General features: G+C 42.2%; 1 protein-coding gene across 4 annotated transcripts in view; it reads left to right on the forward strand.

Moving 5' to 3' along the window:
• The window catches only part of ralba (v-ral simian leukemia viral oncogene homolog Ba (ras related)), a 73,740-nt gene that overhangs the window by 33,544 nt on the left and 13,683 nt on the right, over nt 1-26,513 (forward strand). For 2 of the 4 annotated variants that reach the window (XM_068034889.1, XM_068034891.1), the window contains exons 2-3: nt 9,636-9,796; nt 16,047-16,255. In XM_068034889.1, the coding sequence (XP_067890990.1) occupies nt 9,683-9,796; nt 16,047-16,255 (323 nt within the window). In that variant the 5' untranslated portion in view covers nt 9,636-9,682. Of the gene's footprint in view, nt 1-9,632; nt 9,797-16,046; nt 16,256-26,513 lie in introns of all 4 variants that reach the window. The other 2 variants (XM_068034890.1, XM_068034892.1) reach the window with 1 other exon arrangement.

The raw sequence follows: 26,513 nt of genomic DNA on the forward strand, positions 1-26,513 counted from the left end.
GTAGCTGCGCATGTGCGCAGCTTGGCGCACTCTGACGTCAGCAGGCTGCTGCCTTGTCAGGAATCATTTTGATATTTTTAAGGCGGAGGTAGATGATTTTCCCTTGGCAGGCAAGGGAATTAAAGATTATCGGGGGTAAATGGAAGTGTGTAATTTGAGACAAAAACAGATCGGCCAAATATTGAAAACAATTTATTACCCTTCATTTGGAAGCAGTCTATAAATGTTACGAATGAATCATCAGATTACATGGTAGGATAAGATATTCCTTCAGTTAAACAGTCAAGTGGACTGAAACTGAGTGTGACCAGCACAGTTTAAAAGGGGAGCGAGACTGAGTGAGACCGGCAGAGTTTAAAAATGCAGCGGCACTGCGTCGGATTTTGAAAAAAAAAGCCAACAGTGACGTCACAGGAGAGCTGCAAGGTGATTGGTTGGTGAGTCACTGCTGTTAGGGAATAGCTCTAAATAGCTGGGTAAGTATCTCGGGTAAGAAAAGTTGAAAGTTTATTTCAAATCTAGTAAGTAGTGTTTTTTTTTTTTAGGGGGTTCTGTAGTAACGAGGACCAGGGAAGAAGGGCCCTAGAGTAACTGGTATTATTGGACATTTAAGATCTTCCAGAAGCTTTAATTTAATTTAAAGGATTAAGTCATGGCAGGAGAGCTCAAAGCCGTGGTGTGCTCCTCGTGCTCCATGTCGGAAGCCGGGAACAATTCCAGTGCCCAGGACCAGCATGTGTGCAGGAAGTGTCTCCAGCTGCAGCTCCTGGAAACTCGGGTTTCGGAACTGGAGCGGCAGCTGGGGACACTGGAGCATCCACGAGGTGGAGAGTATCGTGGATAGCAGGTATAGAGAGGTGGTCACATTGCAGGCTCAGACTCCACAGGCAGGAAGGGAATGGGTGACCACCAGGCAGAGCAAGAGGACTAGGCAGGCAGTTCAGGAATCTCCTGTGGCTATTCCCCTGCAAAATAGGTATACTGCTTTGAATACTGTTGGAGGGAATGGCCCCTCGGGAAAGCAGCAACAGCCCAATTTGTTGCACCACGGTTAGCTCTGCTGCACAAGGGAGGAGTAAAAAGTGTGGGAATGCAATAGTTATAGGGGATTCAATTGTAAGGGCAATAGAGAGGCAATTCTGTGGCCGCAAAAGAGACTCCAGGATGGTATGTTGCCTCCCTGGTGCTGGGGTCAGGGATGTCTCAGAGCGGTTACAGGACATTCTGAAGGGGGAGGGTGAACAGCCAGTGGTCGTGGTACACATTGGTACAAACGACATAGGTTAAAAAAAAAGGATGAGGTCCTAAAAGCAGAATATAGGGAGCTAGGAAGTAAGTTGAAAAGTAGGACGTCAAAGGTAGTGATCTCAAGATTACTACCAGTGCCACATGCTAGTCAGAGTAGAAATAGCAGGATTTATCAGATGAATACGTGGCTGAAGAGATGTGTGAGGGGGAGGGTTTTAGATTCCTGGGGCATTGGGACCGGTTCTGGGGGAGGTGGGATCAGTACAAATTGGACGGGTTACACCTGGGCAGGACAGGGACTGTTGTCCTAGGGGGAGTATTTGCTGGAGTGGTTGGGGAGGATTTAAACTAAAATGGCAGGGGGATGGGAACCTTTGCAAGGAGTAAGAGGAGGGGGGAATCAAAGACAAGAACAAAAGACAGTAAGGGGAATAAGAAAAGTGATAGGCAGAGAAATCAAGGGCCAGAATCAAACAGGGCCACAGTGAAAATAGTGGGAAGTGGACAAGTAATATTAAAAATACAAGCCTTAAGGCTTTGTGCCTTAACGCGCAGAGCATTCGCAATAAAGTGGATGAATTAATCGTGCAAATAGATGTGAACAGGTATGATATAGTCGGGATTGCGGAGACATGGCTGCAAGGTGGCCAGGAATGGGAAATGAACATCCAGGGACATTCCATATTTCGGGAGGACAGACAAAAAGCAAAAGGCGGTGGAGATGCATTGCTGGTTAAAGAGGAAATTAACGCAATAGTGAGGAAAGATATTAGCTCTGATGATGTGGAATCTGTATGGGTCGAGCTGAGAAACACTAAGGCGCAAAAAACGTTAGTGGGGGTTGTATATAGACCCCCAAGCTGTAGTGGTGATGTTGGGAATGACATTAAACAGGAAATTAGAGATGCATGCGATAAAGAAACATCTGTAATTATGGGTGACTTTAATCTGCATATAGATTGGGCAAATCAAATTAGTCACAATATTGTAGAGGAGGAATTCATGGAGTATATACGGGATGGTTTTCTGGACCAATACGTTGAGGAACCAATGAGAGAACAGGCCATCCTAGACTGGTATTCTGTAATGAGAGATGAATAATTGACAATCTAGTGGTGTGAGACCCCTTGGGAATGAGCGACCATAATATGATAGAATTCTTCATCAAGATGGAGAGTGATGTAGTTGACTCTGAGGCAAGGGTTGTGAATCTTAGTAAAGGAAACTACGAAGGTATGAGGTGCGAGTTGCCATGACGGATTGGGAAAAGTTACTCAAGGGATGACGGTGGATAGGCAATGGCAAACATTTAAAGAGCGCATGGATGAACTGCAACAATTGTTTATCCCTGTCTGGCGCAAAAGTAAAACGGGAAAGGTAGCCAAACCATGGCTTACAAGGAAAATTAGAGATAGCATTAGATCCAAGGAAGAGGCATATAAATTTGCCAGGAAAAAAACCAGGCCTGAGGATTGGGAGCAGTTTCGAATTCAGCAAAGGAGGACCAAGGGATTGATTAAGAAGGGGAAAATAGAGTATGAGAGCAAGCTTGCAGGGAACGTAAAAACTGACTGTAAAAGTTTCTATAGGTATGTGAAGAGAAGAAGATTGGTGAAGAAAGACAAATCAGGGGAATTTATTATGGGGAATAAAGAAATGGCTGACCAACTAAATGCATACTTTGGTTCTGTCTTCACAAAGGAGGACACAAATATCATACCAGAAATGTTGGGGAACACAGGGCTTAGTGAGAGAGAGGAACTGAAGGAAATCAGTATTGGTAGAGAAATGGTGTTGGGGAAATTGATGGGATTGAAGGCCGATAAATCCCCAAGGCCTGATGGTATGCATCCCAGAGTACATAAGGAAGTGGCCCTAGAAATAGTGGATGCATTGGTGGTCATCTTCCAAGATTCTATAGACTCTGGAACAGTTCCTACAGATTGGAGGGTAGCTTACGTAACCCCACTATTTAAAAAGGGAGGTAGAGAGATAGCAGGGAATTATAGACCGTCAGCCTGACGGTAGTGAGTCCATTATCAAAGATATTATAGCAGAGCACTTGGAGAACAGTGATAGAATCGGGCAGAGTCAGCATGGATTTACGAAAGGGAAATCATGCTTGACAAATTTACTAGAATTCTACGAGGATGTAACTAGTAGAGTTGATGAGGGGGAGCCAATGGATGTGGTTTATTTGGACTTTCTGAAGGCTTTCAACAAAGTCCCACATTAGAGATTAGTGTGTAAAATTAAAGCGCATGGGATTGGGGGTAGTGTATTGCGATGGATAGAAAATTGGTTGGCGGACAAGAAACAAGGAGTAGGGATAAATGGGTCTTTTTCCGAATGGCAGGCAGTGACTAGTGGGGTACCGCAGGGATCGGTGCTGGGACCCCAGCTATTCACAATATACGTTAATGATTTAGATGAGGGAACTAAATGTAATATCTCCAAATTTGCAGATGACACAAAACTAGGTAGGAAGGTGAGTTGTGAGGAGGATGCAGAGAGGCTTCAGGGTGATTTGGACAAGTTGAGTGAGTGGGCTAATGCATGGCAGATGCAGTATAATGTGGATAAATGTGAGGTTATCCACTTTGGTAGCAAAAACAGGAAGGCAGATTATTATCTGAATGGCTATAAACTGAGAGAGGGGAATATGCAGCGAGACCTGGGTGTTCTCGTACACCAGTTGCTGAAGGTTAGCATGCAGGTGCAACAGGCGGTAAAAAAGGCAAATGGTATGTTGGCCTTCATAGCGAGAGGATTCAAGTACAGGAGCAGGGATGTCTTGCTGCAATTATACAGGGCCTTGGTGAGGCCACACCTGGAATATTATGTGCAGTTTTGGGCTCCTTATCTGAGGAAGGATGTTCTTGCTATAGAGGGAGTGCAGCGAATGTTTACTAGACTGATTCCTGGGATGGCAGGACTGGTTTATGAGGAGAGATTGAGTCGGTTAGGATTATATTCGCTGGGGTTCAGAAGAGTGAGGGGGGGGGATCTCATAGAAACCTATAAAATTCTAACAGGACTTGACAGGGTGGATGCAGGAAGGATGTTCCTGATGGTGGGGGATTCCAGAACCAGGGGTCATAGTCTAAGGAAACGGGGTAAACCTTTCAGGACTGAGATGAGAAGAAATTTCTTCACCCAGAGAGTGGTGAGCCTGTGGAATTCGCTACCACAGAAAGCAGTTGAGGCCAAAACATTGTATGTTTTCAAGAAGGAGTGGGGCGGCACAGTGGTGCAGTGGTTAGCACTGCAGCTCCAGGGACCCGGGTTCGATTCCGGGTACTGCCTGTGTGGAGTTTGCAAGTTCTCCCTGTGTCTGCGTGGGTTTTCTCCGGGTGCTCCGGTTTCCTCCCACAAGCCAAAAGACTTGCAGGTTGGTAGGTAAATTGGCCATTATAAATTGTCACTAGTATAGGTAGGTGGTAGGGAAATATAGGGACAGATAGGGACAGATGGGGATGTTTGGTAGGAATATGGGATTAGTGTAGGATTAGTATAAATGGGTGGTTGCTGGTCGGCACAGACTCGGTGGGCCGAAGGGCCTGTTTCAGTGCTGTATCTCTAATCTAATATAGCTCTTGGGGCGAAAGGGATCAAAGGGTATGGGGCGAAAGCAGGAACATGTTACTGAGTTGGATGATCAGCCATGATGATAATGAATGGCGGAGCAGGCTCAAAGGGCTGAATGGCCTATTCCTGCTCCTATTTTCTATGTTTTTATGAAACATGTAAATTCTTAAGGTGTGATTGAACAGCAATAAGGCTTGAGTGTACATGGTCTTGTGAAATGGAGCATGCAATATTCCCAGATCAGAGTGAGACCTTGTTATACTTTTCCAGTAAAGACTAGACTGAGAATGGATTGTGACAGGGCCCTGAACAATTAACCTGTTAGGATATTTTGACCAGTTATGTGCTGATCTTATTGAATGGCAGAGCAGGCTCGATGGGCCGAATGGCCTACTTCTCCTAATTCGTATGGTCTTATTCTGGTTTCTATGTTGCTGAGGCTGTGGAAATGTCATCTGCAGAATATAGACAATCGGCTTTGGATAATGTAATAGTTTAATATCTTTGGTGTTTTGCTTGATTACCTCCTGAAAGTCATGGAATAACTTTCACACACTCCTGAATGAGCTGCAGTTTCCTCCAGTCAAGCATTGGGAAGATCAAAGCCATCAGCTTTGGCCCTTGCTGCAAGCTCCATAACCTTGCCACCGATTCTGTTCCCTCTCTGGTTAAGCCAGATTGTTGGCAACCTTGTCATCTTATTTGATTCTGAACAGAGTTTCCAACCCTATAGCATCTCCATCATAAAAACTGCGTACTTGCACGTCCATAAGATAGCCCTTCTCTGTCCCTGGCTTAGCTGATCAACTCATCCAAACCTCTGCTACCTGTATCCTATGCAGCTCCAAGTCTGATGCCCATACCCCTGTGCTTGCTGACCTATGTTGTTCCCTGGTTCTCCGATACCTCATTTAAACATCTACTCCTTGAATTCAATCCCTGATGGCCTCTCCCTCTTCCCCCCCCTCTCTCTAACACTCTCCAACCATACAATCCTCTGAGAATTCTGTTCCTTCTACTGCCATCTCTTGTGCATCCCAAAATCCCTTTCCTCCATCATTTGTGGCCCTGCTGTCGGGCATCTAGACCCTAGATTCTGGACTTTCCTTTTTGTCTCCCCATTGCCATCCGTTCCTCCTTAAAACCCACCTCTTGGGACCAAACTTTTAGTCCCTCCACCTAATATCTCCTTTAGCTCATTGTCAGTTTTAATCTGATATACTTCTGTGATGCTCCTCGGATCATTTTACTACATTAAAGATATTTGAATGCAAGTTGTCACTCGTTGCATTAAGGTGTATATGATAGATGCCACGTTTTTGTTGGAAGAAGCGCAGAAAGGTCTCCCTAACTGACATTCATCTCGACCAATACTACCAGAACACATTAACTGACCGGGTTACCTGATTTGCTAATTATGAGACCTTTCTGTGTGCAAAAACTGGATATTGTATTTGCATACAGCCCAATAGTGATTACACTTCAAAAGTAATTAATTATCGGTGAACTACTTAGGTGTCATGAAATCTTGAAGGTGCTATTTTAATGCAAGTTCTTTATTATTTATGGCTGTTCAAGTTGTGAAATGCATTGTGGCTGTACTGTATCAAAATTGCTTGTGTTCTGTTATTGAATAGTGCACACTTTAGAATAATTTTTGTGTGCATCTTGTGATATTATCTGCAGAGAACATTCTTGCTGTTGGAGCTATATGTGCTCATCGTTCCCAAAACAATCCAAGTGCCCTATCTAGGGGCAAGTTGAAGCAATAGCAAGATGAATTTATACTATTTATGATGGAAAGCTATAGGAATTATTTATTTCAAGAAAATTCTGTAGCCTGTGTTAATTGTGAAAGTGGCTAAATATGTTTAGAATTAAATGACTTCCTATTTAAATTTAAAAATTGGGAGTAAAGTCAAATTTGAGTTGATAAAACTATTAGATTTAAGACCAATAAAACTATGAAATTCAAATTTCTTTGCTGTAGTATTTGGTTATATGTTGAAACCTGAGTCTCTAAGATTAAAAAAAAAAATTGTTTAGACATTCAGAAAAGTTAAAATTTTGGAAAATGTACTAATTTTCAGTGTTTTGTGAAGTACTTCCTTCAGTTCACTTCTACTTTGACAATGAACCAGCCAATCATCTTGCACCCAATTGAGTGGGGGTATGGTGCTGGAAATTGTTCAGATTTATATTTAGAATTTTAGTTTTTCTATCGTTCAAACCATTTTCTGCTCACACTATGACAAGGTGAGGTGGTGGCGTAGTGGTATTGACACTGGACTTGTAACCCAGAGACCCAGGATATTGCTGTGGGGACATGGGTTCAAATCGCACCATGGCAGAAGGTGGAATTTAAATTCACTTAATAAATCTGGAATTAAAAAAGATAATCTAATGATGGCCATGAAACCATTTTCAATTGTTGTAAAAATCCATCTGTTTCACTAATGTCCTGTAGGGAAGGGAATCTGCTGTCCTAACCTGGTCTGGATGACATGTGACTCTAGACCCACAGCAGTGGTTGAATGCCCTCTGTAATGGCCTAACAAGCCACTCAGTAAAATCTAACTGCTATAAAGTCTATGAAGAATGAAACTGGATGGACCACCTGGCATCGACCTTGGCACTGGAAACCACCACGGCAAACTCAACCCTGTTGACCCTGCTTACTAACATATGGGAGGCTTGTGCCAAAGTTGGGAGAGCTGTCCCACAGACCTGTCAAGCAACAGCCTTACAAAGTCATACCCACGGACTCATACTTTATAGACAATGTCCCAGGCACTGCGCTTCGCCATCCCTGGGTATGTCCTGTCCCATTGGCAGAGGTGACGGCACAGTGGTATACAGTTGGGAGGGAGTTGCCCTGGGAGTCCTCAACATCGACCCTGGACCCCATGACATCTCATGGCATCAGGTCAAACATGGGCAAGGAAACCTCCTGCTGATTACCACCTACTGGCCCCCCTCAGCTGATGAATCAGTACTCCTCCATGTTGAACAGCATTTGGAGGAAGCACCTAGGGTGGGAAGCATGCAGAATGTACTCTGGGTGGGGGACTTCAATGTCCATCACCAAGAGTGGCTTGGTAGCACCACTACTAACTGAGCTGGCCAAGTCCTAAAGGACATAGCTGCTATATTGGGTTTGCGGCAGGTGATGAGGGAACCAACAAGAGGAAAAAATAGACCTTGTCCTCACCAATCTGCCTGTTGCAGATGCATCTGTCCATGACAGTATTGGTAGAAGTGACCACCGCACAGTCCTTGTGGAGACAAAGTCCCATCTTCACATTGAGGAAACCCTTCTTGTGTTTAAAATCTGAAGAGTTGAGTTAGAGTGAAGAGAAACTTTCTAATGGCTGATGGGTTGATAACTAGATTTAATGTGATTGGCCAAAGAACTAGCGGTGACATGAGAAATGTTGTTTTTATACAAAGAGTGGTTATGATTTTGAATGCAGGTAGGGTGGTGGATATAGATTCAGTAGGAATTGGATGACTACTTAAAAGGGAAAAATGTTACAAGGCGGGGGTGGGGGGGGGGGAGGTGGGGGTGCGGCGGGGAGGTGGAAAACGAGTGAGTGGGACTAACTGGATTGCTCTTCAAAAGAGCTGGTGCAAACTTGATGGGCCAGATGGCCTCCTTCTGTGCTGCACTATTCATTGATGTAGTATTCCTCGCATTTGAAAGACTTAACTCTTCACAATGCAGAAAAGAAACCAGAGTTCCAAATGTGAACTCGAATCTAACTTTACGTTTTTTCTAATATAGATTTGATATTCAATTGGAAGGAGAGGATTTCTGATTGGGTGGTCTATGTGATTTTATTTTTATCTCCAGAAATTATCTTGTCTTTTTAGATGTTTTAAGCATTGCATGTCTTTCCCCGTTTACTCCTCATGCAATTTGATGCATGTTGACACGAAAGCACAATCCTTTACCATTCACATTCGCAGCAAGAATGTTAATTATATTGTGATTAGCATAAACATTTCAATTAACTAACTGTTCTGAATAACTTGTGTTTCAAATAGTGTATATTTTGTACTATATAACCACCTTTGTACTACACCCAATTGGTGTTGATTAATTGTGGGAAAAAAAATGCACAGATGTCCTATTGTTTAGTGTTATGCCAGGGTTCAAAGCTTGCCTGCTTACACAGTGGAAGTGTTTATAGTGTCTGTTTGATAAATGACTAGAGCGCGCACAGCCCCAAACTTGATCTTTAGATTGTTTGGCTGTGATCCTAAGAGCATACTAAATATCTTGGAGTACTTTCACAGCTGAATCAAGTGGGGAATTCAGGATCCGTTCTTTTATATGTGTGGAAAGAAGTTAAATTTGCAGCCTCACTTAAATTTCATCATATTTTATGCGTTGAAAAATTCATATTTTTTTAAAAACATAACTCATCTGATTTTTTTTTTTTCCTTTGACTCAAGTGGCTGTGACTAGCAGGGTGAGCGGATTTCCTCAGTTTCCTAAAATGCATCACTTGGATGATTAGTTCCAAGTTAACTGGAACAAAGAGCATGCCAGCGTGTTTCTATTCTATAGCAATGCAATATTTAGCTAAATTTATAAAAAAAAAAGTCCTGAGGAAATGAGAAAGTGAGTTTCATTTTAAGAAAGAAAATTTAATCTGTGCTGCTTCAGTAACTTGAGTGTTCGTAGATCCACCATGTTGTCACTGCTTCCAGTGTTGTTTTAAAAGAAAATCCTGATTTGATGCAGCTGGAGTTCTATAGTTAACTGATCAAAATGTTTGTTTCGTGCACAGCAGAACTTGCAGATCAAGTACGACTTATCCATTTGACAATCCAGTCTAAAATGGCAGCTAACAAGAACAAGAATCAGAGCTCGTTGGCTCTGCACAAAGTGATTATGGTGGGCAGTGGAGGTGTAGGCAAGTCAGCACTCACATTGCAGTTCATGTATGATGAGGTAAGAGATGATTTTATTTACATAATTTTTTTTAAAGGGCAGTATCTTTTGTGTTCTGTTGGGGCTGATGAGGAAGAAGAGGGGTTTTATATTGGTTCTTGAATTGTTGCACTAGTTATTGTAGATAGACACCTCATGTACTGTGCAAACCCAATCTTTACATATTTCTTTTGGGCCTCCTTATCTCGAGAGACAATGGATACGCGCCTGGAGGTGGTCAGTGGTTTGTGAAGCAGCGCCTGGAGTGGCTATAAAGGCCAATTCTGGAGTGACAGGCTCTTCCACAGGTGCTGCAGAGAAATTTGTTTGTTGGGGCTGTTGCACAGTTGGCTCTCCCCTTGCGCCTCTTTACATATTAAGCTCTTTTTAAAGGGACAGTTGCCTTTTAGTTTCAATTTACAAGTTAGAAAACCTAATACAGGAAAGCAGGGAAATGGGATCTTCAATATGTATGTATATCGTTTAGTTCCTCAAACTTTTGAGGCTAATCTTACTTTTTTTTTGAAGTTTTATAAAGGGAACTGGTTGGCATAATGGGTTGATATATTGTCCTTTAACCTTTTTTGGGCTTGGGTTCAAATCCTGCCTTATGTCTACAGTCTCTGAAGCTTGCAGGGCTAAGCATGGTGTGCATGTGAAATGCTGCTCTAATTCAGGAGAAGTTGGCTTGCTGTCTAAAGTGACTATAATTGGGTGACCTGAATGAGATTAAGAACTCTTTTCCTGTATGCCATCACATATGCGATACTTTGAAGGTGGGGACTGCTCAGGTTAATTGTGTCTGACCACATAACTCAAGGGACATTGTTGCATCAGGACTAGTCTGTTTGGAATACTGTTTGGGTGGATTGGCATTTTCTCTTCATAAACCTATCATTGTTATTTCTTTGAAGCCAACAAACTTGGAGCAGAACTACCTTCCGCCTTTAAGAGCATATTGTGTTGTCCTTGAATGACTTCTTTCCCTGGTCCTCCACATGGTAGTCTTGGAACAACCTGTTGTGTTTTTTCCCCATTGTCTCATTTGATAGTGTCGACTGTTTATACAAGTGCCACCATGTCATCAGCCTCTGTCTTAAATTTTGATTTTTTTTTGTTTTAAAAAAATATATACTATTTGGAGTTAACACAGCCTGACCTTTTTCTTTACATTTTCTAATGTGAATATAACAAAGAACCTCATACATGGTGCAGTTCTTGCAGTAAAAACCATATTGGAAGGTTTCATAGCAAGTTACACTGTCATGTTAAACATATTCTGGTTGGCTTTAGAGAGGGACATTCATTTTTGTGAATTTTCTGCTCATGAAGGGCACTGGTGTTGACACATGGAACAATTCACCCACTGTCAGTATTGGACACTCCTAAGTGAAGTATAGCATATAAATGTAGAATAAGGCTGCCTTTGCTTTGCTGCAGTTTCAAAAGCTGTACCAGTGTAATAATTTTTATGTGCCATTTCCCACGTTATGGGTTGCCTGATCACTGATGCAAAATTAAAGAGACAATTTTGTATGCGTCCAGAAACAACTGGATTGTGACTACCCAGGCTCATTCATATACTCACCAAGGCTGCTTCGGCAGCACCTTCCAAATCCGCGACCTCTTCCACCTAGAAGGGCAAAGGCAGCAGATGCATGGGAACACCACCACCTGCAAGTTTCACTCCAAGCCACACACCATCCTGACTTGGAACTATATCGCCGTTCCTTCACTGTTGCTGGGTCAAAATCCTGGAACTCCCTTCCTAACAGCACTGTTGGTGTGCCTACATCCCAAGGAGCGGTTCACGAAGGCAGCTTACCACCACCTTCTCATGGGCAATTACGGATGGGCAATAAATGCTGGCCTAGCCAGTGATGCTCACATCCCCCTTTTGGGTATTTTTTGGTTTGAGCATGTATACTGACAATTCTTTGCATTAAAAGTTATGTTCATCCACAATTTGACATAGTGGTGTGTACAATTCATGTTTTTCCCCAAATGTTTCTCTTTGAGGTCAACAACTGCAGCTGTTGATTTTTTTTTATTAAGTCCAAAAATTCGCAATAATGAGGATGAGGAAAGGCCATTCACCAGGTCAAAAGTCATACCTTAACACTTCCACTAGAACATCTACTAAAAATGTCTTTGCTACTCTACACTCCCCACCCAGCCAATTATTCCAAACATTTACCATTCTCAAAGTTCTTCCTGATATCTCTTTAAATTTACTTTTTATATCTTAAAATCTGGTATCTGGTCCTAATTTTCTGGATCAGCTTGAAGGAAGATTCTGGTTTACTTTTTATATAAATCCATGGGATTGCTCCTTAATTGACATTGTAGAGCTTGAATATTTTTAGTCTTTATTCCTTTTCTCTAGTTGTGGGATGAGTCTCACCACCTTATCCTTTCCAAAATTGTACTTGGCTTTTGTAGCATGCTTACGAACTGAACTCTGCTCCAAGTTTAATCTAACAGGACTAAACAGGCTAGATGCAGGGAGGATGTTCCCGATGGTTGGGGAGTCCAGAACCAGGGGTTACAGTCTCAGGTTACAGGGTATGCTATTTAGAAGCGAGATGAGGAGAAATTTCTTCGCTCAGAGGGTGGTGAACCTGTGGAATTCTCTACCGCAGAAGGCAATGGAGGCCAAGCCAGTAAATATATTCAAGAAGTAGATATATTTCTTAATGTCAAAGGGATCAACGAATATGGGGAGAAAGCGAGAATTAGACGATCAGCCATGATCTTTTTGAATGGCGGAGCAGGCCGAAGGGCCAAATGGCCTACTCCTGCTCCTATTTTCTATGGGCCCCTTACCTTAGGAAAGATATTATTGCCATAGAGGGAGTGCAATGAAGGTTCATCAGATTTGTTCCCGGGATGGTGGGACTGTCCTATGAAGGGGGATTTTTCTGTTATTCTTTCCAGGGACGTGGGCGTCACTGGCTAGGTCAGCATTTACTGTCCATCCCTAATTGCTCTTGAGATGGTGGTGGTGAGATGCCTTCTTGAACTGCTGCAGTCCATGTGCGGTAGGTACACCTACAGTGCTGATGGGAAGGCATTGGGGAAACTGGGCCTGTATTCCCTAGAGTTTCGAAGAATGAGAGGTGATCTCATTGAAACCTACAAAATACTTAAAAGGGATAGACAGCATAGATGCAGGTAAGATGTTTCCCCTTGTTGCTGAGTCTAGAACCAATGGACACAATTTCAAAATAAGGGGGAAGTCCCTTCGGACAGAGATGAGGAGAAATTTCTTTGCTCAGAGAGTTGTGAATCTTTGGAACACTCTACCCCAGAGAGCTGTGACAGGTCAGTCACTGAGTATGTTTAAAGCAGAGATTGACAGATTTCTAAATACCAATGACATAAAAGGATATGGGGATAGTGTGGGAAAAAGGCATTGAAGTGGATGATCAGCCATGATTGTACTGTATGTACTAACAATGCCCCTGCTAGCCCTGTGCATACACTACCTTCTTTTACTAATTTGTCTGTATTAAATTTAACACAACAAACTTGAACTTATCTATTTATTTATTTCCTTTAATGTAGAAAAACTTTGAGGTGCTTCAGAGGTATGATCAGAAATAACCAGATGCTGAGCCAAAAGAAGAGATTTTAGGGGGTTTGAGCAAAAGCTTGGTCAAAGCTGTGTGTATTAAGGAGGGTCTTTAAAAGAGGGGAGGGAGGTAGAATTGAAGAGGAGTTTAGGCAGAGAATTTCAGAACATTTGAACCTAAATGGCTGAAGGAAAGCCATTGCATATGCTGTGGGTAAGAGTGTAACCAAATGAGGGCAGGTTCGCTGAGCTAGATTGTGGAGGAAAGGCGTGAAGGCTGATGGTGTAATCAAAGGCTGAAGAGGGATAGTGTGTCACAGTCATAGAAGGTGTCATTTGTGACTTTGGTTATGGCCAGTTTGGTGCTGTGACCAGAGTGGAAACCTGATTGGAGCAATTCAGACAGTTGTGGAAAAATGGGCATGGATTTGTGGGGAATGGATTTGGGAGGCAGAGGACTTTGGAGAGGAAATGGAGGTTGGAGATGGAGCAGTAGTTTACAAAGACAAAGGGTTCGAGGTTGGGATTTTTTTTCATATGGGGTGGCAATTTTGAAAGTGAGGCAGACCGTATATAAGGTGCAAACACCATTTTGGCAGGTTGGATGTGGAAAGGATGTTTCCCCTTGTGGGAAAATCTAGAACTAGGGGTCACTGTTTAAAAATAAGGGGTTGCCCATTTAAGACACAGATGAGGAGAAATTGTTTCTCTGAGGGTCATAAGTCTTTGGAATTCTCTTCCTCAAAAGGCAGTGGAAGCAGAGTCTTTGAATATTTTTAAGCAGAGTTAGCTAGACTCTTGATAAGCAAGGGGGTGGAAGGTTATCAGGGGTAGGTGGAAATGTGGAGTAATCAGTTCAACCATGCACTTATTGAATGGCGGAGCAGGCTCCAAGGACCGAGTGGCCGACTCCTCCTAATTCGTATGTCCGTATGTTTACAATGTCGGCTAATTTGGGGGCTAGGTAGGTCAAGTTGGGTAGACTGCAACTTATTTAGAATTGGGTCAAGTAAGCAGGTTGTGGATCTTAAAGGCAAGATGAGCTCACATAGAGTCATAGAGAGATACAGCACTCAAACAAGCCCTTCAGCCCACCGAGTCTGTGCCGACCATCAACCACCCATTTATACTAAGCCTACGTTAATCCCACGTCCCCTACCACATCCCCACCTTCCCTCAATTCTCCTACCACCTACTTACACTAGGGGCAATTTATGATGGCCAATTTACCTATCAACCTGCAAGTCTTTGGCTGTGGGAGGAAATCGGAGCACCCGGCGGAAACCCACGCGGTCACAGGGAGAACTTTCAAACTCCGCGCAGGCAGTACCCAGAGCCGAACCTGGGTCGCTGGAGCTGTGAGGCTGCGGTGCTAGCCACTGTGCCGCCATAGGGGATAAGGTGAGGTAGGAGAGAAACCGGAGTATGAAACTGGTTCAAGGCTAGGTCAATGGGAACCTTGAGAGAGGTTTGACAGGATAGGCAAGGGGAATGGGGGGGAAAGCAGCAGAGGCAGCTGAAAGTAGTCTCTGTCTTAGTGACACAGCAGTTCATTTCCGCCACCTCCAGCATGATGCCACCACCAAACTCATCTTCCCCTCCCTGCCCTATCCGCATTCTGAATGGATCGTTCCCTCCGTGACACCCTGGTCCACTCCTCCATTACCCCTGACACCTCGTCACCTTCCCATGCAATCGCAGGAGGTGTAATACCTGCCCTTTTACCCCCCTCCTCACTATCCAAGCCCCAAACACTCCTTTCAGGTGAAGCAGAGATTTACTTGTACTTCTTTCAAATTAGTATACTATATTCGCTGCTCACAATGCAGTCTCCTCTGCATTGGGGAGACCAAACGCGGATTGGGTGACCATTTTGCGGAACACCTCTGCTCTGTCACGAAAGCATCACCCTGAGCTTCCAGTTGCTTGCCATTTCAATGCTTCCCCCTGCTCTCATGCCAACATTTCTGTCTTTGGCCTGCTGCAGTGTCCCAGTGAACATCAATGCAAGCTCGAGGAGCAGCACTCGATCTTTCGATTAGGCACTCTACAGCCTTGCGGACTGAACATTGAGTTCAATAACTTCAGAGCATGACTGGCCTTTTTAAAAAAATATTTTATTTTATAACCATGTGCCTGTTTTTCATGTAGTCAGAGCTGCTCATTATTCTATTAACACTCTCTCTGGACTAAATGCTTGTGGTGAAACACAAAGCATAACACACTCTTTTTGCCTTTGTCCCAGGATAGCTTTGTTATTTAATCTCCCTCTGCCCTATGAAACACCTTCCCCTTTGTTCTCTCCCCCACCCAGTCCCCTTCACTTGCTTAAAACCTGATTCTTTTTTAACCTTTGCCAGTTCTGATGAAAGGTCACAGACCTGTAACATTAACTTTGCTTCTCTCTCCACAGATGCTGCCAGACCTGCTGAGTAATTCCAGCATTTTTTGTTTTAATTCAAAAATTCCACTCCTGATCACAAGATCTGTTCTGAAAGTACAAGGGTGAGAACAGGTTGGGCCTACTGCTAGTGCTCATGTGAAGGTTGCCACTGCAGTGAGGGTACCCATGAAACCGTTATCCAGCAACGATCGAGCTTCTTCAAGAAGGAATGGAGATTATATTAAACCTGGGAAAGGGAAAAAAATCCTTTTGGTACAAGCTTCACATTTATTGTACTTTTTTGAATCTTGCAGTTTGTTGAAGACTACGAGCCTACTAAAGCTGACAGTTACAGGAAAAAAGTTGTTCTGGACGGTGAGGAGGTCCAGATAGACATTTTGGATACTGCTGGACAGGAGGACTATGCAGCCATTCGGGACAATTACTTCCGTAGTGGGGAGGGTTTTCTCTGTGTCTTCTCAATAACTGAGCAGGAATCTTTTACAGCCACTGTAGAATTTAGGTAAGTAGTTGGTGACTTACTTTGGCTTCAATTTTGGCAACACTTTATTTAGTGCATTTGTGCAGTCTTTCATGCCATTTTGAAGCAATATTCTTAACTATGGTGTCCTAGTGAGTTGCAAGATAATACATTGTATGCTAATGTACTGTACCATGGAGCAGCATGAAATTGTTTTCCTGCTTTTTGAGGGTCGGGCCTGTCCTCCGAGAAGAATAAAAATGAAAGGCGAGTCGAACTTTGCTCGAAATGACTGAAGGCCCAAGCATATCAAACCTATTTTTATAGAGCTTATGTACCATCTTGTCAGCACATCCCTCGTTCACTTGTTTCTCCCGGAGCTCAACTAATTGTCTCTTGTAGCTACGTTTGCTGTCTTTTTCATTGTCCTTTCATAATTTATTCCACAACTGTATTGCACTTTTGGTTAAAAATTATCTGCCAATTGTTTCTTGTTTGAACTTGCCTGGTATTGGAACCCTTCCCAATGAATAATTGTTTTTTTTTGTCTGACGTGTGGAAACCTATCGCTGTGTTTCAGTTTCTGGCGGGTGGTGGTGGTTGGGGCTGGTGCTTTTGAGAAATATACTTGTAGAATTTGTTAGCCCTATATGAAGTGCACTGTTCCTATTTAGGATCACACCTCACTTAACCTGAATCCAGGGAGTTTAGAACAGATGGCATGGGGTTATTCCAAGTTTGCACAGCAGTAGAGTTTAACCAGCTAAATTCAAGTAACTTACCAGTACAGGGCATTTGTAATCTTCCTATAGGAAGGAAAACGTGTTACAAATGGTTTTCTGATGCATCGCCTACAAAGAGAAGTAAAATGGCAATGTTTTGTGTCATGCTCCTGCTGTGCAAATCTGGCCCTTTTGAGATGATTTGTAAATTTGATTCAGACTAAAAGGATAATAAATTGAGGATCCTTGATGACTGGAGGCAATGTTCCCTCTAAGCTGCATGGCCGTTCATCTATCTGGAATGTGCCAGGCTATGCACAAACAATGTTCCTTTTAAGATGTGCGCGTACGAGTCTGCGCGTCAGTCTTAAATGAACTGCACAGTGCAACAAGCTGACTGTGCACAGCAAACAGAAATTAGAAAGAGCATTTGGCAGGTGGTACTATGCCACCAACTTCATCCTGGTCTGTTTCCTCTACAAATTTACTGCTCATGAACGATCACCATCTCAAATTTATTACAGCTCCTTTAACATAGGCTACTGCCTGCCCTAATCTCTCTGGTTATGCGCTGGTAGGATCTGGAAGCATTTATAAATTATAAAGATATTAGAAAGTGCCTGAGCACTTCAATTGCTATCCAGTGTAAAGACAACCTCCTTTCCTGTGTGAGGCCATTACAAAGCAGCGGACATGCTGCTTGTCATGGGAGTACTCTTTGAGTACATTTTGGGTATTGCCTTTGTTGCGTTCAGACTCAACTATTGCAACAGTTTCCTGGCTGGCCTCCCACCTGTTGTAAACGTGATCTTATCCGAAACTACTGGGTGGATCCTAACTCTCCCCAAGTTTTTTCTATCCCCCATCCCTGTGATCGCTGACCTACATTGGCTCCTGGTCCAGCAATGCTTTGATTTAAAAACTATACTCGTTGTGTTGTTTCTCCCTATCTTTAGCTAGAAAATTTAGATGCACTTGAAGGTCCAAAGACAAAATCTATTTGGTTAGAATTAAGGAACAATACAGGAGCTATTGTGCTGGGTGTATATGATGGGTTACCAGATATTGGAGGAATCAGAGAAGCAAATTTTCAGGCAAATTGCAGAAAGATGCAAAAAAAACCTTGGTGATATTAGGGGGCTTCAATTGTCCTAATATAAACTGGGAAAATAAATATAAAGAGCAAAGAGGTGGAGGAATTCATGAAATGGGTAAAAGAGGACTTTCTTGGTCAATATGTTTTTAGCCCCATGAGCAAGGAAACAGTGCTGAATCTAGTTCTGGGGAATGAAGTGGGGAAAGTGGAGCATGTTTCAGTAGGAGAACATAGTGAAACAGTGATCACAATCATTAGGTTTAGAGTAGTTATGGAAAAGGACAAGAAAATTCAAAAGTGAAAATATTCAACTGCAGGAGGGCTAATTTCAAGGAGTTGAAAAGTGATCTGGTCCAGGTGGATTGGAATCTGAGATTGGCAGGTAAGACCATAAATGAACAAAGTGGAGATGGTTAGTGTACCCAATATACACATTCTCATGATGGGGAAAAGAAGGGCGTTCAAAGTTTGAGCGCTCTGGTTGACTAAAGACATAAAGATTAAAATGAAACTGAAATAGGAGGTTTGATAAATGTGGGGTTCATAATTCAGTAGCGACCCAAGCCAAATGCAAGGACTACAGGGGAGCCTGATGAAGGAAATGAGTGGCAAAGTGAGTTATATGGGAATAGCTTGCTGGATGACATGCAAGGAATCTCAAAGGTTTTAGTAATAGTAAAAGTAAATAGCAAGATGGCGTCTGTGGAGGGTTGGGGCTGATTTGGGACCAGGAAGGAGATTTTTTTTTTTGGTAAAGGCAAAGGGCGTGGCTGTCATACTAAATGAGCACTTTGTATCTGCCTTCCCTAAAGAAGATGATGCTTACAATATTGTAGTAGAGACATTGGCTAGGATAAAAATAGGGGAGCTAATTAAAGGTTGGCAGTTCTTGAGCAGACAAATCAGCAGGCCTGGGTGGGATGCATCCTAGGTTGCTGAGGGAAGTAAGAGTGGCGAAGGTTCTGGGCACAGTCTTACAATCCTTCTTGAATATGGGAGAGTTACCAGAGGACTGGATGATTTGCAAATGTTAAACCCCTGTTCAAATAGGGAAGAGGGATAAACCTGACAAAGACAGGCCAGTGAGTCTAATGTTGGTGATGGGGAAACTTTTGAAAAATGTTAATCCAGGATAAATTTAATTGGCACTTGGAAACATATGGGTTAATAAATGAAAGCCAACATGGATTTGTTAAAGATTAATTGTGTTTGACTAACTTGATTGAGTTCTTTGATGTAATGGAGAGGGCAGGTGAGGGTAATGCAGTTGATGTGTATCTGGACTATCAAAATGTGTTTGATAAAGTACCACAGAGGCTTGTTAGCAAAATTGAAGCTCATGGGATTAAAGGGGCAGTGTCTGTTTGGGTATGAAATTGATTAAGGGTAAGAAAGCAATGAGTCGTGATGAACTCTGGTATTTCAGATTGGAGGAAGGTGTGAAGCGGTGTTTCCCTGGGGAATCAGTGTTGGGACCACTGTTCTTTTTGAATATGTTAATTACCTGGACTTGGGTATACAGGGCATACTATCAAAGTTTACAGAACACAAAACTTAGAAACAAAACAAAAAGTGCTGTAAATACTCAGCAGGTCTGGCAGCATCTGTGGAGAGAGGAGAAAGTTAACATTTCAGGTCTGTAACCTTTCATCAGAACTGGCAAAGGTTAGGCCTGCTGAATATTTCCAGCACTTTTTGTTTTGTTTCAGATTTGCAGCATCTGCAGTATTTTGCTGTTACAAAACTTAGAAATGTAGTAAACAGTGAGGAGGATAGTAACAGACTTCAGGAGGGCATAGACCAGTGAAATGGCACGATACATGGCAGATGAAATTTAATGCTGTCAAGTGTGTAGTAATTCATGTTGGTAGGAAGAATGTGGAGGCATAAACTAATTTGACAATTTTGAAGGGGTGCAGGAACAGAGGTCTTTGAAGGTAACAGGCAAGTTGAGAAAGCTGTGAAGACATATGGGATCCTTGGCTTTATAAACAGATGCATAGTGTACAAAACAAGGAAGTTGCACTAAACCTTTATAACCGCTAATCTGTTTAGGCCACAGCAAGAGTATTATGGCTAATTCTGGGCGCCACACTTTACGAAGGATGTCCAGGCCTTTGGGAGGGTGCAGAGGAGATTTACTATAATGGGACCAGGTATGAAAGACTTCAGTTACAGAAGCTGGGGTTGTTTAGAGCAGAGAAGGTTATGGTGAGATTTGATAGAGGTGTTCAAACACATGGGTTTTGGTGAAGTAAACCAGGAGAAACTGTTCCCAGTGGCAGAAGGGTTGGCAGCCAGAGGACACAGACTTAAGGTAATTGGCAAAAGAACCACAGGTGTTTTGAGGGACAATAATGTATGTAGTGGGTTGTTAGAATCTGGAATGTACTGTCTAAAAGGGGGGAAAAATTCAAACCCTTTCAAAAGGGAATTGGATGGATACATGAAGTCAAATTTACAGAGCAATGGGGGAAGAGCAATGGGGAGTGGGAGTAATTGGATAGCTGTCTGAAAGAGCCAGCACAAGCATGATGGGCTGAGAGGTCTCCTGTGCTATATCGTTCTCTGATTCTATCTCTGTACCCTCTTCCAGGATCTCTCTGGTTTAGCCTCTTGAGCATCCATGATTTTCATCACTCCACCATTGGCGGCACAGTGGCGCAGTGGTTAGCACCGCAGCCTCAGCTCCAGCAACCCGGGTTCAATTCTGGGTGCTGCCTGTGTGGAGTTTGCAAGTTCTCCCTGTGTCTGCGTGGGTTTCCTCCGGGTGCTCCGGTTTCCTCCCACACGCCAAAGACTTGCAGGTTGATAGGTAAATTGGCCATTATAAATTGCCCCAAGCGTAGGTAGGTGGTAGGGAAATATAGGGACAGGTGGGGATGTGGTAGGAACATGGAATTAGTGTAGGATTAGTATAAATGGGTGGTTGATGTTCGGCACAGACTCGGTGGGCCGAAGGGCCTGTTTCAGTGCTGTATCTCTAAAAACTAAAAAAAAAAATCTGCACCCTAAGTTCCGATATTCCCTCCCCAAGCTTCTCTACCTTACATCTCTCTTTTTAAAACCTACCTTTTTTTGACCATGCTTTTGATCACCTGCACTAATATCTTTGTGGTTCATTGTCAAATTCTGTCTGGTAATGCTCATGTTAGTCGTCTTGGGACATTTTAAAATCTATGTTAAAGGCGATATGTAAATGCAAGTGGTTGTGGGGCATATCACAAGCCTTGCAACTTTTGTACGTTAACAGATTGAGGGAAAATATTCTTTGTATGCTTTATGTGCTAGGTCCGAGGCTGCAATTACTCAACTGTGACATTTCTGCCATACTTTCATGCCCCAGTAGGAATCGTGTGTGTGAAGGTGGCTCAGCTTGGTGTTTTTCTTGATGTCACAGAAATTTAGGATTTTCTCCCATTTCTGATTTACTTAAGCTCAATTAACTTGCTCTGCTAGCTCCACCCATTCTACTTGTACTTTTGCAAGAGGGTGATGACTTGCTCCAAAGATACACACCCTTCTTTGCACCTCCTATAACAAGAACTGAATGACAGATGAGCTGTGAAACCTACTTTCCCCACTGACCTTATAGCACAATTTTTCATGTCAAAAAATTGACGCACTAATGTTAAGGTACTAACCAGTTGCCTTCCCTTTGCAGCAGCACTTCTTTGAGAGCTGCTACTTCACTGGATTTTGCACTACTCTGCAGCTCCAGGTGCATGATTTGCATATGCAGGAAGTATTTAGAAATTAAGGGAAGGGTTGGCTCTGTAGTGTTTTAGACCAGCTCTCCATGATATTGGTGCAGCTAAACCTGTGCCCCAAGAGAGCTTGGCAATGATTTTGCTGCCCTTGCAACATTGATGCTATTATGTATTCTGTCAAAACAGAGCTGCAGTTCTTATTTAAATGTCAAGAAAACCAAGTTGTCTGTAAATTATTTCACTTGCGAATTGCCATATTTGTGGGTAAATAAGAGTTTACCTAATAGAACACCTAGCTGATGCAAATATTAGTACAATTTTTAGGGAAAAATTCAGCAGGTTCTTAAAACCACATCTGAAAGATGGTTTGCATACGGAATGATATCTGTCTCTGGATTCTTTTTGCAGTTTTCTTTTCTACTTAGACACTTTGTTATTTCTCTTTTTTCCCCCTTTTTCTTTGACATCATTCACACTTTCTACTGTCAGGGCTATCCAATTCTCTGCCCCTTCAACATGCAACATTAGAAGCACTTTTCTCTTTACCTACTAAGACACATTTGTACAGTGCAAGATCCTTCTGTCCAGGAAGCCAAGCTTGGCAAATTGCCCACTGAAAATACCCCTGAATGGAAATAAACTGAATCGACTCAGGTTTTCCGAAAGTTGTAATTACTTGCTTTGATTTACTGTGTTCTCGCATTTGAACTTCAGAAAGTTTGTTAAAGATTGGACCCCAGGCTAAAGATAGCAGATGTGTGAAAAAAATTAAGTAGACCAAGATCAAATACTGTCCTTCCCACCAGTCCACTTCAAGCTGCAACTCTTGTTGCTGCCTGTGTTGTGTGTAGCAGCTCTATATAATTGTCTATTTGTGTATCAGAATGCACCCTTTATGATGCATTGGATCTTTTATAGAGTATAGCTACTTTTATATTGGGTTTGTACCATAAGAATGTCACCAACTCCTAATAGTCTTGGTAAGCTTGTGGTAATTGCAAAGTAATCTTGTAGTCTAAACTGTGAAGTTGTATTTATTTGTTATAGCTTTTGTGTTCGATGGAAATTTGTTTACAACAAAGCCCCACAAACAGTTATGAGGTAAATGATCAGTTAATTATTAGCCCCCCCCTCCCCCAATTCTGAATGTCATAGACTCTTTCACATCCACCTAAACATCTGAAAGTTGACACTTAACTATGTAGCACTCGAGAGTATACGCTGAAGTTTCAGCATAGATTGTGTGTTCAAGTCCCTGGAGTGTGGCTTGACCCCACAAGCATTTGACTCGAGCAAGAGTACTACTAATGAGTCAACTGAATCTTATGAAACTCTGATTGTGTTTTATGGTAATAACAACTTGGGCTATTCATTCTGTTAGTAAATTCCAGAGCAGAATCATAAGCACACAGGGGAAGAGCAGTACTTGGTCTGAACTTATGACTGTCTGGGTATGTGTTCTGTCACTAGATGATTGCAACAGCATATGATTGTCTTCCATTTACTAAACTCTGGCATCCTTCCATCAATTTTTAAACCCTTCTGGTATCTGAATTCCCTCCTCTTTCACCATTGCCTAGGTTGCACCTTCTTTCTTGGTATATACAGATGCAAAGTATTCATCTTAATACCTCAGCTATGCCCTTTGCTTCCATGCATAAATTGCCTTTTTAGTCCCTAATCAGCCCCACTCCTCCTTTTACTGTTTTTATGTCTAAAGAAGACGTTGGGATTCCCTTTTATGGTAGTTGCCAGTCTCTTTCCATACCGTCTCTTTCCTCTTATTTGCTTTTTCACTTTCCCTCTGAACCTTCTGTATTCAGCCTAGTTCTCAATTGTATTTTCTACCTGATATCTGTCATATGTACACTATTTCTTCATCTTCATTTCAATCTGTTGTAATCCAGGGAGCTCTGGCTTTGTTTACCCTACCTTTTCACTTTCAAGGGAACATACTTTGACTGTGCCCGAACTATCAGTTCTTTGAAGGTAGCCCATTGTACAACTACCATTTTTCCTGCCAACCTTGACTCCAATTTATTCGTCCCATATCCGTTATTACCCCATTAAAGTTGGCTTTCTCCCAGTTAATTATTCTTACTCTGATTGTTCTGTTGCCCTTTTCCATAGTTAGCCAAACCTTAAGATACAATGATCACTGTTCCCTAAATGTTGTCCTACTGACACGTAATCTACTTGGCTACCTCATTCCCAAGAACCAGGTCTAACAGGGCCTTATTTCTCACTGGGCTGGAAACATACTGCTGTAGAAAATTTTCCTGAACACACACTAGTAATTCTTACCCTTGCTGCCCTTTGCACTATTACTAACCCAGTCTATATTAGGGTAATTAAAGTCCCCCATTATAACTACCTTATAATTTTTGCACCTCCTGTAAATTTCTTCCCCCCCCTCCTCCTCCTCTTCCTCCGCCTGCTTGCCCCTCCGCCTCCTGCTCACGCTCACCACCCGCCCTCTCCCCCTCTCCTCCTCTCCTCCTCTTCCAGAGCTCTTGCGCTGTTTGCATAATAAACAAGACTCTGGAGCTATAAATTTGAAGTTTTAATTGTTTCTCTTCAAATCTTCAAAATTGAAACGGCAGTTCAGTTCCATTTACTACAGCATTTGCTATTTTATTAACTGAGGCTTCCTCCTTGGAGTTGATACATATCAGGAATGTGTCATTGACATGTAGGTGGGGAAAAAACTATAATAAACGCATTTATGTATGACCTTACAATACCCATAATATGATATAAACTGATATGTTAGTGCCATGAACATAAATGGACTTGTTTTCAAATGGATAGAGTTATGAACGGATGTCCTTAGGGTCTGGATAATAAACCTCCAGTTTTGATCTTTGCTCCAACTATCTGTTCTAAATGAAAAGTATAACACAAGTTTTGATTTGAGTTAATTGTTGACTCCATTCCCCTCCTTGACCATATTTCAGGCTAAACTAGACTGTTTGCAACCTCAGCATCCTTTTTCTTTTGACAGAGTTTAGCTTTTGACCCCATATCCTGCCCATCACCAAGGCAGTCTGCTCCTACCTTTGTGGCATTGCCCGCATCTTCCCCCACCTCGGCTCATCTACGGCTGAAACCTTCATCCATGCTTTTGTCACCTCTTGGCTGTTCCCATGCTCTCCTACCCAGCCTCTTGTCCTGCATGCTCTAAACTTCAGCTCATTCAAAACTGTGATGCCCATTTCCTGGCCTGCATTAGGTCCTGTTCACCTGTCGCCCTGTTCTTCATGACCTACCTTGGCTTCTGGTCGCACAATGGTTTCCAATTAATGCTTCTCCTTGTATTTAAATCCCCATCACTGTAACCTCCTTCAACCCCCAAAATCCTGGGGCAATATTTCTGAACACAGGATTGGCCTGGGTATTGCCAGGGATGTATATTTGAGCTGTCTCATCATTGGCTGCAAACTTTGTATTTTTTTCATAATTTATTTATATATTTCCTCTCTATATAAATGCAGTAGTTTTCTATGGAAACCCAGTGAGAGCCAGTTTTACAACATAATCTGGCTTGCACTGATCTTGTTCTGTTGGTGCCACACAGTCTGTCTTTCTCTGTCCTACCCAGACTGAAATGTGTTTACCAGTTTGGAATAGTTCTGTATTGTATTGAAGTTCTACTTTGTATTCATTGTTTTTTTTTAAGAATAAATATTTATCATGTGCTGTGCATTTTCTGAAAGCTGCCCCCTTAGGCAATTAAGTGTGGATGTCTTTTTAATGCCCTTTTTGAATCTTGTGTGCATTCAACCTTTTCTGTATTTGGAACAGTGTTGTCTGTACAAATAACTGGACAACTTCCCTTTTTTCCTCACATCCCAAAACCTAAGGATACAAAATTTAGTCAGTTGAAACTACTGAGCGTTTGAACATGTTACTGGGCAATATGTGCATTGTTATTCACCTTTGAGCAGTTCTGAGCAATAGTCAGACTTACTATAACTGTGACCTCATGAGCAAACTGATTTGTGTTGAGGTATAACTAACATGGTTCATTTTGTATCAAGGGACTCAAGTTAGATGCTCATTGACGGATCATCAACGTTGCAACTACAAATCATTTGTGATTGAGATTCAGATGTCCACTCTGCACAGATGTTGCCTACTAAACAAGTTAGAGCTAGTGTTTACTTATGAGCCGCTTTTAAACAAATTGTCCGTCTTGTAATCCTGGTTTCTGTAATGACTTGTTCGTGACTAGATTTTAGTTATTTTAAGGTGTCAGCTGCAGAAATGGAAAAGATAACTCAGTTTTTGGGAACTCCCTGTTTACGTTTACTTTTATCCCCATGGTAACTGTAAATCAAATGAAAGTTTTTAATCCCACTAAAGACATCCTGTCTTCCTATTTTAAAAGCTGGATGGTTATAAAACTCCTGGAAGATTCTGCTTTATGCACTAAAAAAGCATGAAAAAAATGTTTTAATGCTATTAATCAAGGCTGTTTTCAGTAATTAGTTGGGCTGAGTGATTAACTTCCTTTCATTATGACCTTTCTCTAGAAAGCGTATTTTTGCTGCTGATATCATCAAACTGAATATACACAATGCAGATATTGACTTGGTTTAAAAACAAATGAAATTACTAAACTTCAAGCCTGAATTATAGGATAAATGATGGAACATAGTGTTTACTGTGTTGAAGGCAACAGGCAAGGAGGGAAGGTGCTGAATCACATCTTGAGTTAGGTCAATCAGTCACACAAAGATGTTTGGCCGGTAATAGAATGGATAAGCAAC

The sequence above is a fragment of the Heterodontus francisci genome, chromosome 7 (genome assembly GCF_036365525.1).
Source record: "Heterodontus francisci isolate sHetFra1 chromosome 7, sHetFra1.hap1, whole genome shotgun sequence".
Classification (NCBI taxonomy): Eukaryota; Metazoa; Chordata; class Chondrichthyes; order Heterodontiformes; family Heterodontidae; genus Heterodontus; species Heterodontus francisci.